At 36.1% G+C, this 23,376-nt stretch overlaps 1 protein-coding gene across 1 annotated transcript in view; it reads right to left on the minus strand.

The window, feature by feature from the left end:
• CSMD1 (CUB and Sushi multiple domains 1) overlaps positions 1-23,376 on the minus strand; it is a 2,584,888-nt gene that overhangs the window by 1,076,411 nt on the left and 1,485,101 nt on the right. The window contains exon 9 of the mRNA XM_006895025.1: positions 12,869-12,990. Coding sequence (XP_006895087.1) covers positions 12,869-12,990 — 122 coding nt within the window. The remainder of the gene's footprint in view (positions 1-12,868; positions 12,991-23,376) is intronic.

Here is a 23,376-nt window from a genome sequence, read left to right on the forward strand (position 1 = left end):
ACTCTATCCAGCATGATGTCCCTCTCTAAAGACCTATCTCTCCTTACAACATGTCCAAAGTATGTCAGATGACGCCCCAGAATCCTTGCCTCCAAGGAGCAGCCTGGTTTAATTCTCTCTATGATGAATCTGTTTGTTTTCTTGGCAGTCCATGGTACATTCAATACTCTTCTCCAGCACCACAGCTCAAAGGCGTCAATTCTATCTTCCCTAGTCATTGTCCAACTCTCTGATGCATAACAAGTGATTGCAAAATCCATGGCCTGTATCATTATATATTAACTTCTTAATAACCTGGTTTGTTGCAAAATCAGTTCAAATCAATTCCAGAAACATGCACGGAAACACATTTCACCAATAGCTGACTTCACAAGTTAGACAAATCAAACTAGAGGACATTGGTGCATATCATCCCATAATAAGGAGAGGCATGCTTCTCAGAATCCTCTGCACCACCTCTGTGGGGCTAACATTGTTTTAAATGATGTCTATTTTATATTAGCTTGCATACAAAATTCATATATACTGTGTTTCATTTATATATACTGTTTCACACCTGCTTCTATTTACATTGTATTTCATAGTATCATTCTAATACATTGTGTTTTATAAAATTTTGTGTGTGTGTGTGTTTTATAAAATTAATCACCATAATCCATGTCCTCTGTCACCCTGACTTTTCAGATCCCCATTGGATCTTTCCTAATTCCTTCAGAGGTTAATATTTTAAAGAATACCTTTTTTATCCATTGCCTTACATCTGATCACATGGCCAGGTTGGATCATGAAAGTAAAATGAATCTTTGCCACTATGCTTCTCACCCTTAGTTCCTCTAAGAGTTCAGTGATCACTTGGATTCACTTGATGAGTAGAAGTGGGAGACACACAATAATGAGGAAACAGGCTAAGTTTGGACATGTTCCTTTGGCATTTTCCACCCAGTGTAATGAATGGATAAGTGAAGAAGGGCTGCTGGTCTGTGGATCAGGGGTCCCTGAGGATCCCAGCTGTGTTGCTAGCTGAGTGAAGGCTAACTGAGAGAAGGGACAAACCTGTCTGAAATATAGGAAGAAGTGTGCACTCTTGCGTTTGTGCCTGATGCACATTTGGATCTACCCAGAGATGGCTAGAGATGAGATGACCAGAACCCAATATGGTGAAGGGAAGATGCTCCATGCAGTAACCCTGTGTTGAATGCTGCAACCTAATGGCTTGCTCTAGACTGGATTTTTCTTATGGATACAGATACTCAGACTTTACAAGCTGAACAGAAGATTCTTCAAAGAAAGAGATATGTTTACTTCCTCAGAGTACTGGTTTAATAAAAATAGATGAATCAGAAATTGCTATCTGACACGAGGGGATAAAAGCTTGAAGAATGAAGCAGCTGGCTCATATACTTTCATAAATATAATTAATATTATTATAATTTTAAGGGCAAAGTCAGTCCTTCAAATGTGAATGACAATGGGTAGGAAAGCTAGGGTGTAGCCTGTACTGTCAAGATTTTTAAAAACAACTTCTATCCATTGTCTTAGACCCGACCACATGGCCAGGTGGGAATATATTGGTAAAATGAATCTTTAATCCTCTAACTGCCATCCTTAACTCCTCTGCGGGCATAGTTTCTAGCTTCCTCAATTGTGAACATACAGTTTGCCTTAATCAGTGTCTTTACCATCATAGACAGCTGCAAAGACCAACGTACAAAAGATAGCTAAAAAGACTGATGCGAGACTATGGTAAGCCTTAGCCTGATGGAGCCAGATGGACCAGCCAAGACCAAAGCCCTTGCAATGGAGCCAGGTCAGAGCCATTAAGATTGAGACAGGACTGGAGACTTTTGAGATGGAGCCAGAGCCTGAGGTTTTGCTTGCTGGATGGAAGTTGCTAACTGTTGAGGTTTTTTGCATTTGTTTTGCTACTTCTTACATTTTGTTTTGCTGGGCTGAACCTGGACTTTCACTACAAGACATGCTTTGCCCCTCCCCACAGCCTATTTCCCTAATAAATCCATAACTCTGTGTAAAACAGAGGGAATGTGAAGTCTGTGTGGTCATTTTAAATGGATATCAGACCCAATGATTAGCGGAAGTAGGTAGCAGCACATGGAGAACCATGTCTGACCTTTAGAACTGTAGATGTTAATGGGGAGAATTTCTTTTGTGGATTTAGTAGAAGTTAGTTATTGCTGCTACCTTTACACTGTTTATAGCCTCCATCTTGAGGAGCCAATTGATCATGCAACACTAGAAAAACTAAAAGACAAATATTTAAGTTCCAACTAAGGAAATACTGAGTCCAGGTACTTGATTGATTATTTGGCTTCTTACACATTTCATCTGTTACAAAAACTGAAACATCTCAGGCACGTGGCCTTTTACCACAAGGAATTCCTAGTGCCTCTGTGGAAAGTGTATTTTCCAACATCCCTCTCAAGAAATGTGACTCCTGCTTAAATTTACCTTTTAAATTTGTATCTTCCTCACTGAATTCTTTCGCTACTAAAAGCAAGGACCAAAACTGCATATCCCGTAAAAATATCAAAAGATCATTCAATCTGAAACACATCCTAAACAACAGATAAATCTAGTGATGACTTAAATTTACTTCCTTTACTCTTTGTTTGCCTGCAGGTGATGTCATTGCTGACATGTGCTACTAAAATTGAACCAGCTTGTAGCTGACCCTCCAGAGAGTTTCAGAGGCTATAAATTATGCAGGAGAAGATTGTCTTTCTCCTACGTAGCATCTGTTGTATTTGAACTGGCTGCCTTTGGTGTTACCCAACTGCTCCCTACTCACTAGGCCACACATGTGATAGACATAATTTATTTATACAATAGATACCAGCTCACTCTTCTGTCTTCTAATATTTTATTATTCAGGCTCTTAAGGAGTTGCAGCTGCAAAGAACAGCTGCCTCTATAGGAACAAAGTCTGTCAGAGAAATTCCAGAAAGTGTTTAATTTCTTTCATAATTGAGAATACACAAAAAAAGTTCATTTCTTCTTTGAAATCATGTCGCTACAGCCTAGAAGTTTTGCGGTTATCTTTTAATTATTTTTGTACAGTCTATGATTTATTCATTGCAAATACCTTTTCTTTTTAATAATATATTTATATAATTAGTTTCATTTCTATTATATTTTGTTCATCTACATTGTGGGTTATCCCCCTCTTCAGTCATCTTACTGATAACTTCCTGTATGAAAGCATGTAAACTAGCTACTTCATGCCTCATGCCTTAATGGCTTTCTTTTAGATAGCCAATTTCTGATCTGCCCAGTGCTATCAAATCAGTGGAAGCTTTGGTGGCTTAGTGGCAAAAAGCTGTGCTACAATCCCAAAGGTAGTTGGTTCAAGGCCACCAACTGCTCTGTGAGAGAATGAGTAAGTACCCTGAGTCTAGCCCTTTTTGTTGGACAATCCTCTGTTCAACTTGGCAACTTTAAGCATCTGTGTCCACAGATAAAGTCCAATCCTGAGCAAGCCATCATTTTGCAGCAATCAACTTTACCTCACAGAATGATCATCCTCTCTTCATCTAGCTGGGTTCTGAACAACTCATCACTAGCCTTCTGTGTCCAAGCTCAAATAGACTCCAGCTGGAAGCTCAGAAGACCACACTTCTCCCTGAAATCCAGGCCTGCTAGTCTTTTTGCTTAGTTCTAACCTCCACATATGGTCCAGACAACAAGTCAAGGGGTTCTCATGACACAAGGCTTTCTTGTTTATCCACATATCTGAGCATGCTAGGTGGACAGCATTGAAACAACATGCCCAGTTTTAGTTAGTTTCTCCACTGTTGAATTCCTTTTACTTCTGCTCATTTAGGTCCTGGTTTTCACAATGAGAAAGCAGACCTCAAACTCCAGACTTGGACGTGGACCCTAATGGAGTCTCAGTTATCTTAAGACCTGAGCTTGATAATGTCAATGCGTGAGCATTTGAACCTTACAATCATATTGAGATACTTGTTTACCCTACCCCTACCTCTGCCTTTTTAAGATGACGATGTTGTTGTTGTTGTTAAGTGCCTTTGGGTTGTAGAAGACTCATAGAGACTCTATGAACTGAAGATGTGAACACTAGTATAACTTCCATTGTTTCTTCACATTCATAGAGTTTTCATTAGTGAGTCAACAGTCCACCCTAATCGTCACCAAAACCAGCAAACAAGTTTCTGTAGAATCTGGCTGCTGTAGATGATTTCCAAACTGGATTCCAGCCCCTGACCAAACAAATTTCTAAATAGGAGGCCAAATCACATCATCTCACACCCATTAGCGAATCAATATTCCACCTTAATCCTCACCAGAACCAGCAAACAAGCCTCTGTATAATCTGGTTGTTGCAGATGACATCCAAACTGGATTCCAGCCTCATGCTGCTGACTGCCGGCTTACTGTTGAGGAATTGCACCGCCATTTCAAAGGTACATGGCTCAAATCCACCAGCTGTTTTGTGAAAGACAGATGGACAATCTCTTCTCACATGATTTACTGCCTCTGAAAACTTGCTGAAGAGTCAGCTATGATTCAGTTTTGACTCAACAGTACACAACAACAATACCAAGAAGAAAAGAGAAATACCATTAATGAGAGTTTATTTAATGACCACAACAATTAGTTGAAGCACAGAAGAGCTTGAGTATAGCACCAGATTAGGAATTATTCCCTTTAGCTACTCACAGGAGAAAATAATGCAAACTCCTCCCATGCAATTTACTGCTTCTAAAAACTCACTAGCGTATCAGCTGTGAGTTCCTTCTAACTCTGCAGTACATAATATTAACAACACATTTTTAGGTTTAGTATCAATTATAGTCAGCTTGATAGCAACTAACAACAATGACAAGCACTTTTGGCTTTGTTAACTCTTCTGTTATGCAGTCAAAAACATTCCAGTGATAACATGACAAACAACACTGTAGTTGTCATTTAATCTAAAAGTGAGTGTTGTGGTATGCTAATGAAGCAGTACTAGCATAGGGTGTGTATAGAATATTGCTTATACATATATATATTTATATTTATATAGAGAGAGATATAGATGATATAGATGGTATTAGAGACAGAAAGAGATAGAGATAGAGACAATTCCAACAAAACCATATTCCAGCAACAGCAAGAGTGTGAATGTGTGTGTGTGTGTGTATAAAAAGATGGAAATAAAGAACAAATATGGGGTAGAGAGGCATCATGCAACCACAGTACCTATGAGACCTGAAAGAGAAGTTGAGGAGATCATGTATAGTTACACAGAAAGAAAGCTTTCCCCTAGAGTTTATAGTTCTAATTATGAACCTCTAGCTCACTAACTACCAAAAGAGTAAACAAGTCTATCTTGGAAGAGCAGCCAGGGTGTTCCTAAGAAGCAAAAATGTTGAGACTTCATATCACATACTTCGGGCATGCTCATATGTGGAAAATCAGGTCTGAGAAAAGTGTCTTAAGAAGATGATGAACAAAAAACTACACTAATGAGTTTAGGCATAGTGAAGACAGTGAAGATGGCTTTACACTGAGCAAGCTTTATATTTGTTGTCCAAAGGGTTGCTATAAGTTAGAATCCGCTTGATGAGCACCTAGCAAACACAAAACCAAGCCTTTTAACAAATATCTATTGACGTTACCAATTTGTAGAATATTTATTATAAAAGTAATAGATCATTAAATAATTTCTCATTATATTCCTTTACATAACTAACTTTTCTTGCAGGAGGCAATGATAAAATTACTGTGAAGTTTGATAAAAGTTTTTTAACTTCCCTACTTCTTGCTATTTTCATCTGACAAGTAAAGTTACAGAGTTTAGGTAATTCTCAAATTCTCTTGTAAATGGCACTATCAAATATTCTATTAGGATACTAGAGGAAATATTGTGCTCATGTGAAATATGATGAATGAAAATGATTGTATGAAACACAATGTGAATGATTAGTGTGAAACACAATGTATATAAACTTTGTAAGCAAACCAATTGATGACTAGAAACACTAAGTCTCTGTAAACTTTAATTAAACTGAGCTAAAAAAAAATTAAGGGAGCTCTGGTGCCCTAGTGGTAAGCAGCTTAACTACAACACCAGAAGTACATGGTTCGAATCCACCAGATGCTCTGATGGAGAAGGAGGGGCAATTTCCTTCTGTACCAATCAGATCTGATTTGACGGTACATACAAAAAATAATTTATTTTTTTTTTCTTAAAGCAAAGCCGTTTTCTGAGAGAGCAAGAGAATACTCTATGGTTTAAAATCAAGAAAGGTAACATCAAGGCTGTCTTTCCTCCTAACTATTCAATCCATATGCTGAGTTGAAAAAGCTAGATCTCATGAAGAATAATGTGGCATCAGGAATGGAGGAAGACTCATCAAAATCTTGTTATATGCAGGTGACACAATAGCAGATCAAGTGAAGAGGACATGAACACTTGTTGTAGAAGATCAAGGACCACAGCCTGCAATATGGATGACCCCTCAATATCAAGATAACAAAAAGTCCTCACTACAATAGCAACATCTTGATAGATGGAGAAAAGATCGAAGTTATTAAAAATTTTGTCTTACTTAGACCAAAATGACAACCTTTGTTATAAACAGTCAAAAAACCCACACATGCCACAATGGGAAAATCTGCTGTCAAAGACCTCTCCAAAGTACTAGAATAAGGACGTAAGTTTAAAGACTAAGGTGCACCTGATCCAAGTCATAGTCTTCTCAATAATTTGTTCTGCATCTGAAAGTTAAACAAGGAATAATAATTGTGGAATAAGGAAGGTGTGGTTTTGTAAAAGAATATTGAATATTTGATGGACTTCTAAAAGAACAAATATGTCTTGGAGAAAACATAACCAAGGTGATTCTTGGAAGAAAAATGGTAAGACTTTGCCTCACATACTTTGGGCATATTGTTAGGAGAGGACAGTCCTTGGGGGAAAAAAAAACACCCCAAAAACAAAACCAAAATCAACCCAAACAAAACACACAACCATCATGCTTGAAAGCATGGAGGCTCAGCAAAAGAAAGGCATTAACAAGATGCACTGACAGTGTTGTGAAGTTTGCTTAAATATATCATAGACGATTTGGAATGCACAAGATAGGGCAGGATTCTCACCTTATTCACAGAACTGTTATCATAGTCAACTAGATGGCACTTTAACCACAAGAAAAAGAAATAATAGATACGTGAAAAGGAATGTAGATATTTAGGGACTTCTTGCTATAGTAAAGGAACAATATAACTACTTGCATTATGATGTACTTTTAAATGAATTTAAAAAATCAGAAGAGTGATAATAAAATTTTCTGATGACAGAGATTAAATCACTACCTTCCCTCTTGGAACTTTCTGGGAACTTTATTACATTGCAAAGGTAGTTGAGCATTATTAATCTCTTTACATGAGACCAGGGATTATAAAATCATTCTCTTCTCAGTTGGTGCTAATCCATCCTCCATATTGATCCTGTAGGAAATATGACAGTACAGCAAGTCTCTTTGACTCTATTCTGCCTCTCTGCATAATATACATATCCCTGGTTTCAATAGCCAACAGTAAAATTAGGTATTCCACATTTACCGGCTAATAAATACCTTTACTTGGATGTCCATGAAGCAGCTATCACTAAGTGAAGGAAGGTTGCAGTGTTAATGCCATTTTCTCTTTCTTGTAACTATCATTGTGTTAGTGATTCACCATAATCATGTCTTGTTAACTAAGGAGAAGGAGCCCTGGTGGCATACCACATTATGTGTTGTGGTACTAAGTGAAAGGTCAGTTATAATAATACACCCATGGGTCTATGAGAGAAAGAAGGACAGTCTACTACTGTAAAGATTTACAGTGTTGGAAATTTGATGGATTGTCCTACATCATAATCAATTCAGCAGGAGATTTGTCTTTTGTAGTTTATCTTCTTAATTAGAATGCTTAGAATACAGGTTCAGTAAGCTATCAATAGATGACTTTCACTCATATATTAGGATGTATGGTCTGACAATAAGTGATAAAGTCCTAAAGTTTCCAAACAAGACCTTTAATAAAACTCTAATTATAAACCACCTGCCTTTGTTTCTCTTTCCTATATATTAGACACTTAATTGCAACGGAGGCTGAGAAACTCCAAAATGCAGTCTGTGCGGCTGCAGCTTCTTCCCCGAACCCCCGTCCCAGTTTTGAATCCTGGATCTTTTTTTTAGGCATCTGAGATTCTGTTTGTTTGTTTGTTTTATTTGTGTTCTTTCTAAGTCATTGAATGCAAGATTTGGGGCAACTCATTTTTAATCTAAATTCATTATCTTCTCCCATCAAAATTTTATTCCAAAGTTCTTTTCTCTAGTTGACTTATTGTTATAAATCAAAACTAACTTTTTTTTTAAGAATAACACCATTATTAAGTCCTGTGCAAAGACTACAAATGTAAAGTAAGGCTCCTAGGAAAATTGTATGTGTCCTCACTCTGGGAAGAACTTCATTCATTTTCAAAGTAATTTCTGATTCTGTGTCTTTCTCACTAGTCACAATATTTGCTATGTGTAAGCTACAGTGAAAGGTTGTGTGTCATAATATGGTAATCAAGACAAAGAAAAGACCTTACCAAGAGGGAGGCCTCTTCTTCACTCTCTACATACCATCGATCATTGGTTCTGGCTCAAAAGAATATAACAGTGCACCTAAAAACTACAATATCCTATCTTATTGATATTGTTATGTGCTATTAGTTCAAGCTCAACTCATAGGGATCCTATGAACTACCAATCTGAACTCCGTCCTATCCTGCACCATCCCCATCTTCTCTGATATACTTAAGCTTATTGCTCTGTCAATTCATTTTATAGACTCTGCCTCTCTTTTGCTGACCTTTTACCTTTCCTAGTATCATGTCTTTTACCAAGTAATAAACCCTGCTAGCAACATGCCCAAGTATGTGAGAAGAAGCTTATCTATTCTTGCCTCTAAGGAGCACTCTGTACCTTCTCCAAGACTAATTGTTTGTTCTGTTGGCAGTTCATGGGATACTCAGTACTCTTCTCCAACACTATAATGTAAGGGTATTGGGGTTTCTTCTGTTGTTTTCATTCATTTTCCAGCACTCAGATGCAGAACAAGTGATTGTAAATACCATGGCCTGAAACAGGCACACCTTAGCTTTCAAACTGACCTCATTACTCCTTGGTTCTTTGAATATGTACCTGACAGCAGACTTCTTCAATACAATGTCTCTTAATTTCTTGACTTCTGGTACCAAGGGTGTTGATTATGGATCTAAGTAAGATGAAGTTGTTGAAAATTTCAATATTTTCTCAATCCATCCTGATGTCACCCACTGTCTAATGGTAAAGAATTTTGTCTTCTTGATGCTGACATGTAATCTATACCAAAAGCTGTACTTTGCACCACCTTGTGACCTACAGGGTAAGGATTTGTGCTATCATCTCAAAGGCAGGTGTTTAAATACATTAACTATTCTGTGGAAGAAAGATAGACAATATCGTTCCATGCAATTACAGTCTCTCAAAATCTGCTGGAAGGTCAGCTATTGATGTGTTCTAATTCTGCACATAAAAACAACAGTAATAGTCCTCCATTAGTTAAGAGTTGCTCTGAAGTTGTTGATTCCTTACATCCCAGTTTAGTCAGATGTCAAATGACTAAGAGGATCTGTGATCATTTTACAAGTACTGATTGAAAGAGAAATCTGAGGATACAAAGTTAGAGACTTCAAGACCAGGTAGGGTGATTTGTTTACATTTTCCTACAGTGAGGATAGGAATAAAAAGCTGGCCAACACAAGATAAGGATTGCACAGGAAAAAGAAAAAATTCAATGTGATATCAAGAAGCCTGTGTCTAGATAGTTGGAATTTTCCACACTTGTTTAGAGTAGCTTTTTAAATGTAATATAAATTCACTTTAATGCAGTTGTTTTTTTCTTTGTAATAAATTTGCATAATTTCCATAAAAAGCACAAGGAACATAAAGAAATTTACTAAGATATTTCTTTTTATTTCATCTACATAACTATTTTAAATAGATTGTATTTTTTATACAATAAGCTTTCATAAAAAAGGTTCTCTACTCCTCCTAAGTGTTAAGGAGGCATAATGATTTTATAAAGATGTAATCATTTTTGCCCATTTAAATATCTATTCCTATAATACAAAACATGTCTTTTGCTTAGATAAGTTGTGTATTAATACAATCTATGTATCATTAATATCCTTAAGTATCTAATACCTTCCCAAAAATAGTACACTGAATTGTTTTAAAATGTCCTCTCTATAGTCTCATTTTAACCTTCAGAATGTTCAAAAATTCCTCTCTTCATATTTAATTTCCTGAAGCTCAAAAACCACAGCCAAATAGTTAAAAAGTTGTTATTAAGTTATATGAAATTTATCCTCTCTTTATTTACACCACCTCTTCTTGTATTAACAGCTTCTTGCACTTATTTAGGCACATGTATTGATTTATTTATTCTTTACAAAAAACCTTCTAAGGTAAATATTATTATTGTCTTCTGAATGACGAATAATCTGTGGCCCAGAAAGTTAATTTCCTTAAGTTCAGCACACAGCTATTAAGCATTAAAACTGGTATTCTACACATGAAACTGGTAGATTTTTTATAAAAATGTGAATAAGTAAACCACTGAATATAACATACAGAGATAGATTTAATTGTTACAATTGCTCTCTTGGTTCATGATACAACTCTAGTAAATAGAGATAATGTAAAAAAAAAAATAGAACTTGAAACCTTTTGCCATGCCAGTCATCACCACAGATTGGTCAACCGATTCTTGACAGGGAGATGAAATCAGTTAATTGCAGAAACGACAACCTTTTTAACAAATGGTGCTGGCAAAGTGGAAAACTATCTGCAGAAAATTCAAGCAAGATCCACACCTCCCTCCATACACAAAAACCAACTCAAGGTGGATTATGGACTTAGAACTAAAACTAAGGACTAAGAACTTCATTAAAGAAATGCTTGGAAGAACCCTAGAAGTCCTAATCCACAACATAAACAGTCTTCCAAGGATCCTGGAAAATCTACAACCAGGAGAGGATATAAAATAGATGAATGGGACCTTCTAAGAATCAAATCCTTAGGCACATACAAAAACTTCTCTAACAGGGTAAAAAGGGAAGCCACAGATTGGAAAAATATTTGGTAATGACATTTCAGACAAGGGACTTATACCTAGAATTTATAAAATACTCAAGCACCACAACAAGATAAAGGTAAATAACACAATTGAAAATAGGGCACAGGATATGAACAAACACTTCACCAAAGAAGACATTCAGATGACAAGCAAACACATCAAGAAATGTTCAAAATCCCTAGCTCTAAGAGAGATGCAAATCAAAACAACTATGAGATATCATCTCACCTCAGTAAGAATAGTAAAATTTAACACAACATCAAACAACAAATACTAGCGAGATTGAGGAGAAACTGCAACCCCTATTCACTGTTGGTGGTGTGTAAAATGGCACAACCACTTTGGAAAGCTGTTTGGTGCTTTCTCAAAAGGTTGCAAATGGCTCAGAAGAGGTGGTGTAAATAAAGAGAGGATAAATTTCATATAACTTGAGCCAGCAATTCCACTTCTGGAAATTTACCCTAAAGAAACCATAACTGGTACCTAAGCAGATATAAGCACAGCCATGTTTATTGTGGCTTTGTTTGCGATAGCAAAGAGCTGGAAACAAACCAAATGTCCATCAACAAATCAATGGATAGAGAAGCTCTGGTGTATTCACACAATGGAATACTATGCAGCACTGAAAAATAAGGAACTCATGAAGTATAATGCTAAGTGGATGACCCTGGAGGACAATTTGCTGGGTGAAATATCTCAGTCACAAAAGGACAAATATTGCATAGGGTCACTATTTTAAAACAGGACTGACATTGAGGGAAGACAGAGGAGAAGGGAAGGAATGATGTATACTGCATTGCAACAAATGAGGGAGAGAACTGTTTAAAAGGGATATATGATTAGGTATTATTGTCATATCTGGGAGTCCAGAATGAAGGCTGCACAGTGCAGTGGACTTGTGGGGAGGAATTGCATAGCAATGAAAGAATCTTTCTTTTACTTATCAAGGAGAAAAGTGAATTGGGGAGGAAGGGTGGGCAGGGAGAAAAGTGCAACTAGAAACCCTAAGTCTCTAAACTTTCATTAAAACTAAAAAAAAACGAGAAAAGCCAACAACATACTTATTTTTTGAACCCACTTCCATTTAGGTACAATCTTAGTATCAATCAAAACAGAAATTTAAAAGTATAAAAAGCAAATATAAAGCCAAAGGGTGTCTGTGATAAAAATATCTTTAAACAAAAAATCAAAACTTTCCTGTTTTTAGTTTCAAAACTTAATAGTAACCTAGCATTGTATTGTACTGTATTTAAGATAGCTTTAGATGCAGTATCAGAGATTTTTATGTGAAAGATATAAAATAAAGTATTAAATTATGTAAAGGAAGCAAATGAGAATGCTCTTTTTTTTCCACTTATAATTACAGTTTTATTACAACAAAAAAGTAACAAATGAAAAGTCACATTGTGTAAGGCATGAGGAGTGCTTCCAATATGAAGCTTCCATGTGCCAAATAGGGATGCATACATCAGTTTTTTTTTCTCCTGCATACATCAAGTTCTTTATATCAGAGTCCCAGAAAAACTTTGAGATAAACATTAGTATAAATGTACATAATACAGAATGAAGAAATTTCACTGAAATTCCCACATTTAAGATTGGATACTTTCCCATTTGTGTATCTTAAAAGGTTGACAATGTCACTTAGTGAACACATCAACTACATAGAAATAGTAAATTAAATTCCTACCTTGTCTGGATCCGTGGTAGTGATAACCCAAACACAGTGTGCATTGTCCTCATACTGTACTGGATAATTGGGAGATGTAATGATGCCACTGGGTCCACGCAGATTGGATCCACATGTTCTAGCTAGAAATACACAGAAACAACATTGTTTCCACAGTATTACTTCAGTATTTCATCAGTATGGTAAAACATAACAGTAACATTGACATTAAAAGAAATTGTAATTAAACTTGGTTATACATTGATAATGTCTAATATATTATGCTAACACTTCGAAACACTGGTACATATTTTCAAAATAAACATTTCTTCAATGAATTTAGATTAAAAAATAATTTGGGTTTTCAAAACCTGTTAGAATTTACACAGTTCCAAAGGCCAGCTCCCAGTCAATGCAGCACAAGCACGTGCAGTTCTTGCATTTTAATATTACTTAAACTCAAAATTCATTGCTGTCTATTTGGAATAAAGTCATTGCTATTCCTACAGAAAGTTTTTCAGAGCCTGTAAATTGCACAGGAGGCGATTGTTCATCCGTTTTTATAATATTACAGTCTCTAAAATATGTATTTGTAGATACATGTTACCAAGAGAATAGTGAAAATAAGATGTGAAAACTTATTAAAGCACTCTATTATTAACAGTATTAATTTTAAAAGAACAATAAAATTGGAGTTGTTAAACCTTTTGTCACATTTCCTAATCTTTAGTTGGTAAAACATAATGCATTGTTACTCAATAAAAGTGTATTCCTTAAAGCAATATCACCAAACCTCTCGTGTAAGTATTTTAAACTTCTAAGAAATACATCTGAAGAATTTATGCAGTCATGAACTAATTTCATGTACTCACACTGACAATTTGGCACATCTAATAATTTGCCCCAGCTGCCACTCTGCTGAAAAGTTCACCAAATCTGACACTCTGCCAGTGGCCTTGTATCCCAGTTGACTTCTTTAAAGCTTGGCCTCTAACTTGATTTATTAAAAAGAACTGCATTCTCTCCATGTAGATCATCTAATCTGGTAGTGATATGATTTTTAATGAGTGTATATATTAGTAAATAATTATTTACAAAGTATTTAAAGTGTACTGGTGCCTTTTCTACATGTTAAATACATAGTATTGAATTTCATGTAAAGAATGGTGTATCCAGAGTCCGTATAGCTATTTCTCATAAAAAATTGTGAAATTATTTTTATTTATTCTTTTTTAATATTAGTCATCATAAAAATTAGCTTAAATGTAATATGGGAATTATAATTTAAGGAAAGATTTTGTTTTATTTAGTTTACTTCTACATTTTAAACAACTTGAATAATTCCTGACACTAGACAAGTTCCTCAATCACCATCTGTCTTTTAAATTTTTGAGTAAGTATGTTTTGTTGTTACATGCCATTGAGTCACTTGCGACTCACAGAGACCCTATGTATAATAGCTCTGAACCCTGCCCGAACCTGATCCAGTTTTACTGTCTCCAACACACCTGCTCCCATTCCCCCAGTTACTGTGTCAATACAACTCATCTGAGGTCTTTCTCTTTTGTGTTGTCCCTCAGCCCTTCCAAACATGAAGACCTTTTCCAAAGATTGGTCTCTTCTGGCCACATGCCCAGAGTATATGAGAAGAGCTTCAAAATCCTTGCAACCAAGGAGTAGTTTGGTATCACCCTTTCCAAGACAGACCTGTTTGTTCTCTTGGCTGTTGATCGTATGTTCATGGCTATCCCATAACTAAGCACCATAACTATAAATAACATGGTAAAAATAATCCTAATTCTCTCTTTGAGAAAATTGTTGACATTTCAATTAATATCTCAGTCTTTGTCAATCTAAGTTGTCTTCATTTTAATTATATGAATTTTTGTAATCTGGTAATCTTTTCCATTATTACTTCGAATATAATTGTGATTTTTCTTGAGTCAATAATTTGTATTACCAGCCACAGCTAATTCTTCTTTTCCATCAGCAAATACTAAACTATGAACATTATTGAGTGTCAATTATGATTTTATTTTAATATATAATCTATTTAAATAGTTAATACAAATTAATTTCCAGTAAAAAATGCCTTAAGAGCTATTCTTGGTTGTGCCTGCCTTTGGGAAACCCACATATAACCACTCCAACAACCTCAGAGCCATTCATCAGACTTTTCTCAATTTATTCTCTATTTCCCATAGCATGCAGGTTTGTTTTATGATATTTATATGCTTGCTTGTGTTATGGTTTGCTATTATGGGTTAGGTACAGGACAGATCTGTCAGTTTGCTCTGTTTGAGATTTGGTGTATATGTTGTTATTTTTTAATTGATTGTGAATGTATATGCTTTCATGTTTATTTTTTGCTTTTCTAGAGACAGCCCTTTTCTGACAGTTTGCTGTACTATGGTGACTTGTATGTTGTTGTGACTCTGGAAACTATGCCACCAGCATTTTAAATATAAGCAGGGTTACCCATGGTTCACAGGATTTAGTAGATTTTCCAGACTAAGAAACAGGATTGTCTGTCCACTTTTTAAATAAGAGTGTTTAGAAGAATTTTATAAATAACAGAAGAACATTATTAGATATAGTACCAGAAGTAGAGCTCTTCACGTTAGAAGGTAATATAAAAATGAGGAGTAATATTCATTCACAATTGAAACATAGAATCTATGAAATATAAATCCAGGAAGGTTAGAAGTTGCCAGAAATGAGATGGAATGCAAAATATTCAAAATTCTAATCATTAGTGTTCATAGGGTTTTCAAAATCCAGTTATCATTTCAGAGGTGCATGGCCAATCCTTCATTTTAGATTGTCTTAATCTGGAATCTCTGATGAAGATTGTCCACCATGTATTACTTGCTTGTATTAAAACTTGTTGCACAGCCAGGCTTAGTGGTAGAAGCTGTGGTTAAATATCAAAGATACACATTTCTAATTCATCAGCTGCTTAATGGGAGAAGGATAGGCAATCTTCTTCCTGTGATTAATTGCCTCTGAAAACCTGCTAGGAGGGCCATCTATGGGTCCATTCTAACTTGACATCACACAACAACAACAGCACAGCTTCTGAAATCACAGCAGCCAGGAATCTACTTTACCACAGTACTTACAGACAAGTGAACTATAAATCGAACTAGAAGCAAACACACACATATAAAATTATAAAGTAAGCATCCCCATACAAGTCTTTCTTTCCCACTCTTCCATTCTCCACTCTCCACTGTTATTTTGTTTGACCTTTAGACGTAATAGTAGAGGTAGTATTCCTAGAGTGTATGATGTTTAAAAAAATTAAGGGAAACAGCTGTAAATATCCATTAGTATTTGGAACAGAGAATGTACAAAGCATGAATTCAGAAAATTAGAAATTTTTAAAAATGAAAATAATGAAATGGAATGTATAAAGATTCACACTCTAGTAAGTTGAGATGGACTGGCATTAGCCAGTTTGAAACAATTGTCTGATTTATGATGGGAATGAAAAATCAGGAGGAAATGGTATTGCATTCATAGTAAAAAAAATTATCCTAAGATCAATCCTTAAGTACAATGCTGTGAGTGCTAAGACACTATCCATATGCATACAAAGAACGCATGTTAATAAAACTGCTATTCAAATTTAAGCACCAACAGCAAAAGTCAAACAAACGAGAAAATCTATCAACTTTCACAGTCTGAAATGGACCGAACATGCAATTAAAACACATTAATAACAATTGATGAATTGTTATCAGAATGCAAAAGTTGGAAACAATGATGAAAAATTTGTGGTTTGAAATTATAGCCGTAGGAAGAGAAATGAGGCTGGAGATCAAATGACTGAATTATGTACATTCAATTGTTTATTCACAGCGAACACATTTTTTAAGAAACACACATGACATCTATACACCAGGACTTGACTGGATCGACTGCATTGGAATCAGACTGACTACATGTGTGGAAAGAATTGCTAGAGAAGCTCAATATCAGCAGTAAAGACAAGCTCAGGAACAGACCATCAATTACTTGCATGCAAGTTAAAATTGAAGTTGAAGAAAATTAAAGCAAATACACAAGCACCAATACACAACATTGATTCTATCCCATCTGAATTTAAAAATCATCCTTTGAACAAATTTGAGGCATTGAACACTAAGGATCAAAAACTAGGTGAAATGTGCATCCATGAAAACAGCAAAAAGTTCTTACAGAGGATAAAGAAAAGAACAAAAATAAATGTCAAAAAAGACTCCGAAAATTGTATTAGAGTGTCAAGATGACAAAATAAAGGGAAAAGATATTGATGTCAAAGAGATGAGAAGATTTCAAATGACAGCTCAAGAAGACAAAGTAATGAATTATAATGGAATGTGTAAAGAGAGAGTTTGAGAATAAAAAAAGGAAGATTTTGTGTGACATTTCTCAAACTGAAAGAACTGAGAAACAAATTCAAGCCTTGAGCAGTATGTAATACTGAGATATGCTATATGAAAATCTTGAACAATCCTGGAATCATCAAAAGAAGGTGGAGCAGATACATGACTGAAATATTTCAAAAAGTAGCATATAGGAAAGAGCCAAGGATGGTGAAAGAAAAAGTTCAAGATGTATTGAAGATATTGACAAAAATAAGGTCCCAGGAATCTATGAGATACCAATATGAATGTTCCAAAACACGTGCAGTCCTGGATGTTTTCACTAGTCTGTGCCAGAAAATTTAGAGGACTACAACTTATTTGATTGACTAGAAGAAATTCTTATTTGTCCCCATTTCCAAGATAGGTGATTCAACAGATTGAGAAAATTATTGGACAATATCATTAATATCACACACAAATAAAATATTGTAGATCATTTAAAAAAATGGGAGAACAGTACATTGACAGAGAAATACTAGAAGTTCAACAGTGTTTTAGAAGAGTCCATTGCACCAATGATATTATTGCTGATATCAACTGAATCTTGCCTGAAAACAGAGAATATAAGAAGAATGTCTATTTGTGATTTATTGACTATTCAAAAACATTTGACTGTATGGACTATAACATATTATGGCCAATCTTAAGAAGAAATGGAATTTCAAAATACTTAATTATGCTTATATGAAATTTATGCTTAGACCAAGAAGCAGTTGTCCAAACAGATCGAAATAATAACACTGCATGATTTAAAATCCAGAAAGGTGTATGTTAGGACTGTATTCTCTCTCTCTACTCACTCAATCTGTATTCTGAGCAAATCATCAGAGAAACTAGATTTTATGAAAAAGAATGTGGCATTAGATTTAGAAGAAGGTTTATCAACACCTGTATTATGTAGATGACACAACCTTGCTTGCTGAAAGTGAGGAAGACCTTACGTGCTTGCTGCAGAAGATCAAGAACTGCTGCCTTTAACATGGATTACACTTCAATATTAAGAAAGCCAAAATCCTCACCACTGAAACAATAACAACATCACGACAGATGGATAAAAGATTAAAATTATCAATATTTCCTCTGGCTTGAATCTACAGTCCATACCCTTGTTATCAAAAGTCAGGATATCAGGAGACATATAGTGTTGGGAAAGTCTGCAGTCAGCACTCTCTCCAAATTCCTGAAGAGCAATGATGACAGTTAAAAGATTAACGTTGCCAGATTCAGGCCATATTCTTTCCAATAACCTGTTATGTTTCTGAGAGCTGGACAATGAATAACAGATGAAGAATCAATGCACTTGAGATGTGTTATTGGAGAAGAGAGCTGAATATGCCATGGACTACCAAATTACAAACTTAAATGTGTTGGAGAAAGTGTAACCAGAATATTCCTTGGAGGCAAAGTTGACAAAACTTAGATTCACATAATTTGGACATGTGGCTAGAAGAGCCTATTCCTTGGAAAAGGGCATCATATTTGTAAAAGTTGGAGGATCAGCAAAAGAAAGAAGACCCTCTATGAGATGGATTGGTGTCGTCAAGGTGTGCTGAAATGGATCCAAATGTTGTCAGGGATGATGAGAATGGCACAGAATAGGATGGAGTTCAAATCTATTTGTGGGGTCTCTGAGTCATACTTGACTCAATGGCACTTAACAAAAAGAACAATAAGTCATTAGTGAGCTGATATGGATTTATATCAGCCACTTTGAGCTGATTATATGATCTAATATGTCATTGGGTGACAAATTGGAAAAGAATTGTATTATATTAATAGCCAAAAAGGAATATGTCCGTATCTGTTGTCAATACTGGAGGTAGTAAGATAATATTCTCCATATGCATAAAAGAAAAATCTGTAATTACGACTATTATTCAAATATAGACATCAGTCACTATAGTTAAAGATGAAGACATTGAGGACTTCTACTAACTTCAGCACTGTGACAGTGATGTGCCAATCGTGGTAATGGGTACCCGTGGTGGACAGTGTTGGCTGGAGCTTCCCGACTACATCAAGCCTGGAAGCAGGAGCGGCATCCACTTCCGAAATGGCTTGCCTCCGGAAACTCTATGTACAAACAGTGCTCAGGCTGTTCGTTCATAGGGTCGCCATGAGTCGTCTACGACTCGACGGCATTCAACAACAACAGCAGCAGCAAGTAACTTCAGCAGTCTGAAATTGATTAAAAATGCAAATAAAATGCATTCATAATTGCTGACTGGAATACAAAAGTTCGAAATAAAAATATTAGATGGTAAATCTAGAGAGAAATAAGAGTAGTCATCAAATAGTAGGTATTTGTGTGATTAATTATTTCCTAATTGCAAATACCTGTTTAAAAACAAATGGAGACCATACACTTGAACTTCAACTGACATACTATACAGGAATCACCTTGACTATATCTGTGGAAAGAGTGGATGGAGGCACTCAATATGAGCAGCATCAAAAGAAGCTTCCTCACCACTGTCACTTCATCATATGTTGTTTCATGAAATTTTTCTGCATCAGTCAATTGTCTTTGGTATAATTACTCTCTGTGGTCCTACCATCTTAATTTACTAAGCGTAAACTGTAATTATTTCTTTGTAATCTAACTTGTTTAATATAAATGTATATATTTAAATTTGCTTTATGATTGTGTTTTATATGAAAGAGTCAGATTAGAAGAGGAAAATACTCTAGTGTTCTAAATTTAATAGGCCATTACAGTTCTCATTTTACACTTTTTTAAAAAAGTAAGTCATTGCTTGAATTAGTTAGTCTTTTCCTTGTATGTTTTTAAATAAAATCTTCTTTATATTGCTGGCTTTGATCAATCACATACATCTTTTATATTCCAATACCAAGCCCATGAACTAAAATGAAGATTTATGTTAGAAAATTTAAGAGCAAACTTTCAAACTGCTCTGATATAATTCACAAAAAAACAATGCCTCTAGATTTGTTGGTATACCAATATTTCAGCAAGCATATACTGTGCTAGTTGTGACAAGAAATATGAGGAAAACTACTCGACAATTGATAAGAAGAGATTTATACCTATTGAAAAATTGATACAAGAGAGTGTGGAAATTTTTTAATAAGCCCATTAATATCACATGCAAACAAAATCCTACTAAGATTATCCAAAAATGACTGGAACAGAACATTAACATAGAACTTTCAGAAACTGAAGCTGGATTTAGAAGAAGCTACGGAACTAGGGGCGTAGTAGTTAATGTCAGATGAATCTTGGCTGAAAGCAGAGTACCAGAGGGATGTTTATTTGTGTTTCATTGACTATCCTAAGGCCTTTAACTATCTGGATCACAACTAATCGTGGCTAATATTGAGAAGACTAGGAATCTCAGAACACCTGACTGTGCTCATGCAAAACCTATACTTGGACCAGGAGGAAGCAACAGTAAGAACAGAGCAAGGAAGTAAAGGAGTAAAGGAGTTTGGCAAGGGTATTTCTTGTCTTCATAGTTTTTCATTTTATATGTGTAACAGATCATTCCCGAGGCTGGACTTTATAAGGAGGAAAACTCATCAACAAACTATGTTATGCAGATGATACAACATTGCTCTCCAAAACTGAAAAAGACCTGAAGTGTTTATTGCAGAAGGTCAAGGACTTCAGGATGGACTGCAGTCTTCAATATGGATTGCAGCTCAAAATAAAACAACAACAACAACAACAAAAACAAATCCCAAAATTCGAAACACAAACTATAAAAACCCACAAAGAATCTCACCACCGGGCCAATTGGCAGCACCATGTTTGAGATTGTTAACAATTTCATCTTGCTTCTGTCCACAATTAACACACTTGGCAACAGTAGTCAGAAAATTCTAAAGACAAATTGTTGCTGTTATGTGCCATTGAGTCGCTTGTGACTCATAGCGACCCTATGTACAACAGCCCTAAACCCTGCTCTATCCTGTGCCATTCTCACTGCCTCTGACACACCCATCCCGATTACCCCAGTCACTGAATCAATCCACTTCGTAGAGGGTCTTCACCTTCTGTGCCGTCCCTCCACCCTCCCAAGCATGATGTCCCTCTCCAAGGACCTCTCCCTCCTTACAACATGTTCAAAGCATGTTAGATGAAGCCTCAAAATCCTTGCCTCCAAGGAACATCCTGGCTTAACCCTCTCCAGGATGAATCTGTTTATTTTCTTGGCAGCCCATGGAACATTCAATAGTCTTCTCCAGCACCACAGCTCAGAGGTGTCAATTCTCCTTCTATCCTCCTTAGTCATTGTCCAACTCTCTGATGCATAACAAGTGTTGCAAAGATCATAGCCTGTATCAGATGCACCTTAGTCTCCAGAGTGACACGATTTCTCTTCAGTACCCTAGAGAGGTCACTAACAGCAGACTTTCCCATCGCAATACATTTTTTTTTCATTTCCTGGCTACTGGTACCAAGAGTGTTGGCCGTGGAGCCAAGCAGACTAAAGTTGTTACCAATCTCAATCTCTTCACCATCCATCCTGATGCTGCCAATTGGTCCGGTGGTGAGAATCTTTGTCTTCTTGACATTGAGCTTCAATCCATACTGAAGGCTGTAGTCCTTGACCCTCTGCAGCAAGAATTTCAGGTCTTCCTCAGTTTCAGCAAGCAGGGTTGTGTCATCTGCATATAATGCAGATTGTTAATAGATCTTCCACCAATCCTGATGCCACACTTCTCCTCATAGAGCCCAGCCTCTTAGATAATCTGTTCTGCATACAGGTTGAAAAGTTATGGAGATAGGACACAGCCCTGGCATACACCTTTCCCAATTTTGAACCATCCAGTGTTCCCTTGCTCTGTTCTGACAACTGCCTCTTGGTCCAAGTATAGGTTTCGCATTAGAACGATCAAGTGTTCCAGGATTCCCATTCTTCTCAGAGTCAGCCACAATATGTTATGATCCACACTGTCAAACTCCTTTGCATAATCAATGAAACACAGATATACATTCCTCTGGTATTCCCTGCTTTCAGGTAAGATCCATCTAACATCAGCCACAATATCCCTAGTACCATAACCCCTTCTAAACCCAGCCTTGACTTCTGGCAGTTCTCTGCTGATGTGCTGTTCCAGTCTTTTTTGGATAATCTTCAGTAGAATCTTGCTTGCGTGTGAAATCAATGATATTGTTCTATAGTTTCCACACTCTGTTGGGTCACTCTTCTTCATAATTGGAACAAATATTGATCTCTTCCAGCCAAGTGGTTGTTCTCCAGATTTCATAGTACAACTTGGTGAATACATCCAGGGCAACATTGTTAGCTGCAACATGTCAATTGGTATACCATCTGTTCCTGGAGCCTTATTTTTTGCTATTTCCTTCAAAGCAGCTTGAACTTCTTCTTTCATCACCATAGGCTCTTGCTCATATGTTGTTTCATGAAATTCTTCTGTGTCTACCAGTTCCTTTTGATGCAGTGACTCAGTATATTCTTTCCATCTTCTTTTAATACTTCCTGGATCATTAAATATTCTGCCTAAAGCATCCTTGATCATAACAACTCGAGCTTTAAATTTGTTCTTCAGTTCCATGAGCTTAATAAATGCTGAGCAAGTTAGGCCCTTTTGATTTTCAGAATCCAGCTCTTTGTACATTTTGTTGTAATATTTTGCTTTGTCATCCCATGCTGCCTTTTTGAATCTTCTGTTCAACTCTTTACTATCTTGAATTCTTTTTTGTGCTTTGGATTCTCTGCACTCCAGTGCAATATTCAGAGTTTTTCTGACATCCATTTTTGTCTTTTCTTCCTATTCTGTCTTTGTAATGACCATTTGCACTCTTCCTGAATGATACATTTGACATCCTCCCACAACTCCTCAGGTCTTCATTCATTAGTGTTCAGGGCCTCAAACTTGGTCCTGAGATGATTCTGAAATTCAGGTGGAATGAACTCAAAGTTATATTTTGGTTCCCTTGGATTGGGTTTAATTTTCCTCAGCTTCAGCTTGAACTTGCATATGAGTAGCTGGTGGTCTGTTCCACAATCAGCTCCTGGCCTAGTTTTCACAGTTAATATTGAGCTTCTCCAGCAGTTTTTTCTGCAGATATAATCGATCTGATTCCTATGCATACCATCAGGTGAAATCCATGTGTATAACCAGCGT

Source organism: Elephantulus edwardii, unplaced genomic scaffold (assembly GCF_000299155.1).
Source record: "Elephantulus edwardii isolate Elephantulus edwardi_28Jun2011 unplaced genomic scaffold, EleEdw1.0 scaffold00154, whole genome shotgun sequence".
Taxonomy (NCBI): Eukaryota; Metazoa; Chordata; class Mammalia; order Macroscelidea; family Macroscelididae; genus Elephantulus; species Elephantulus edwardii.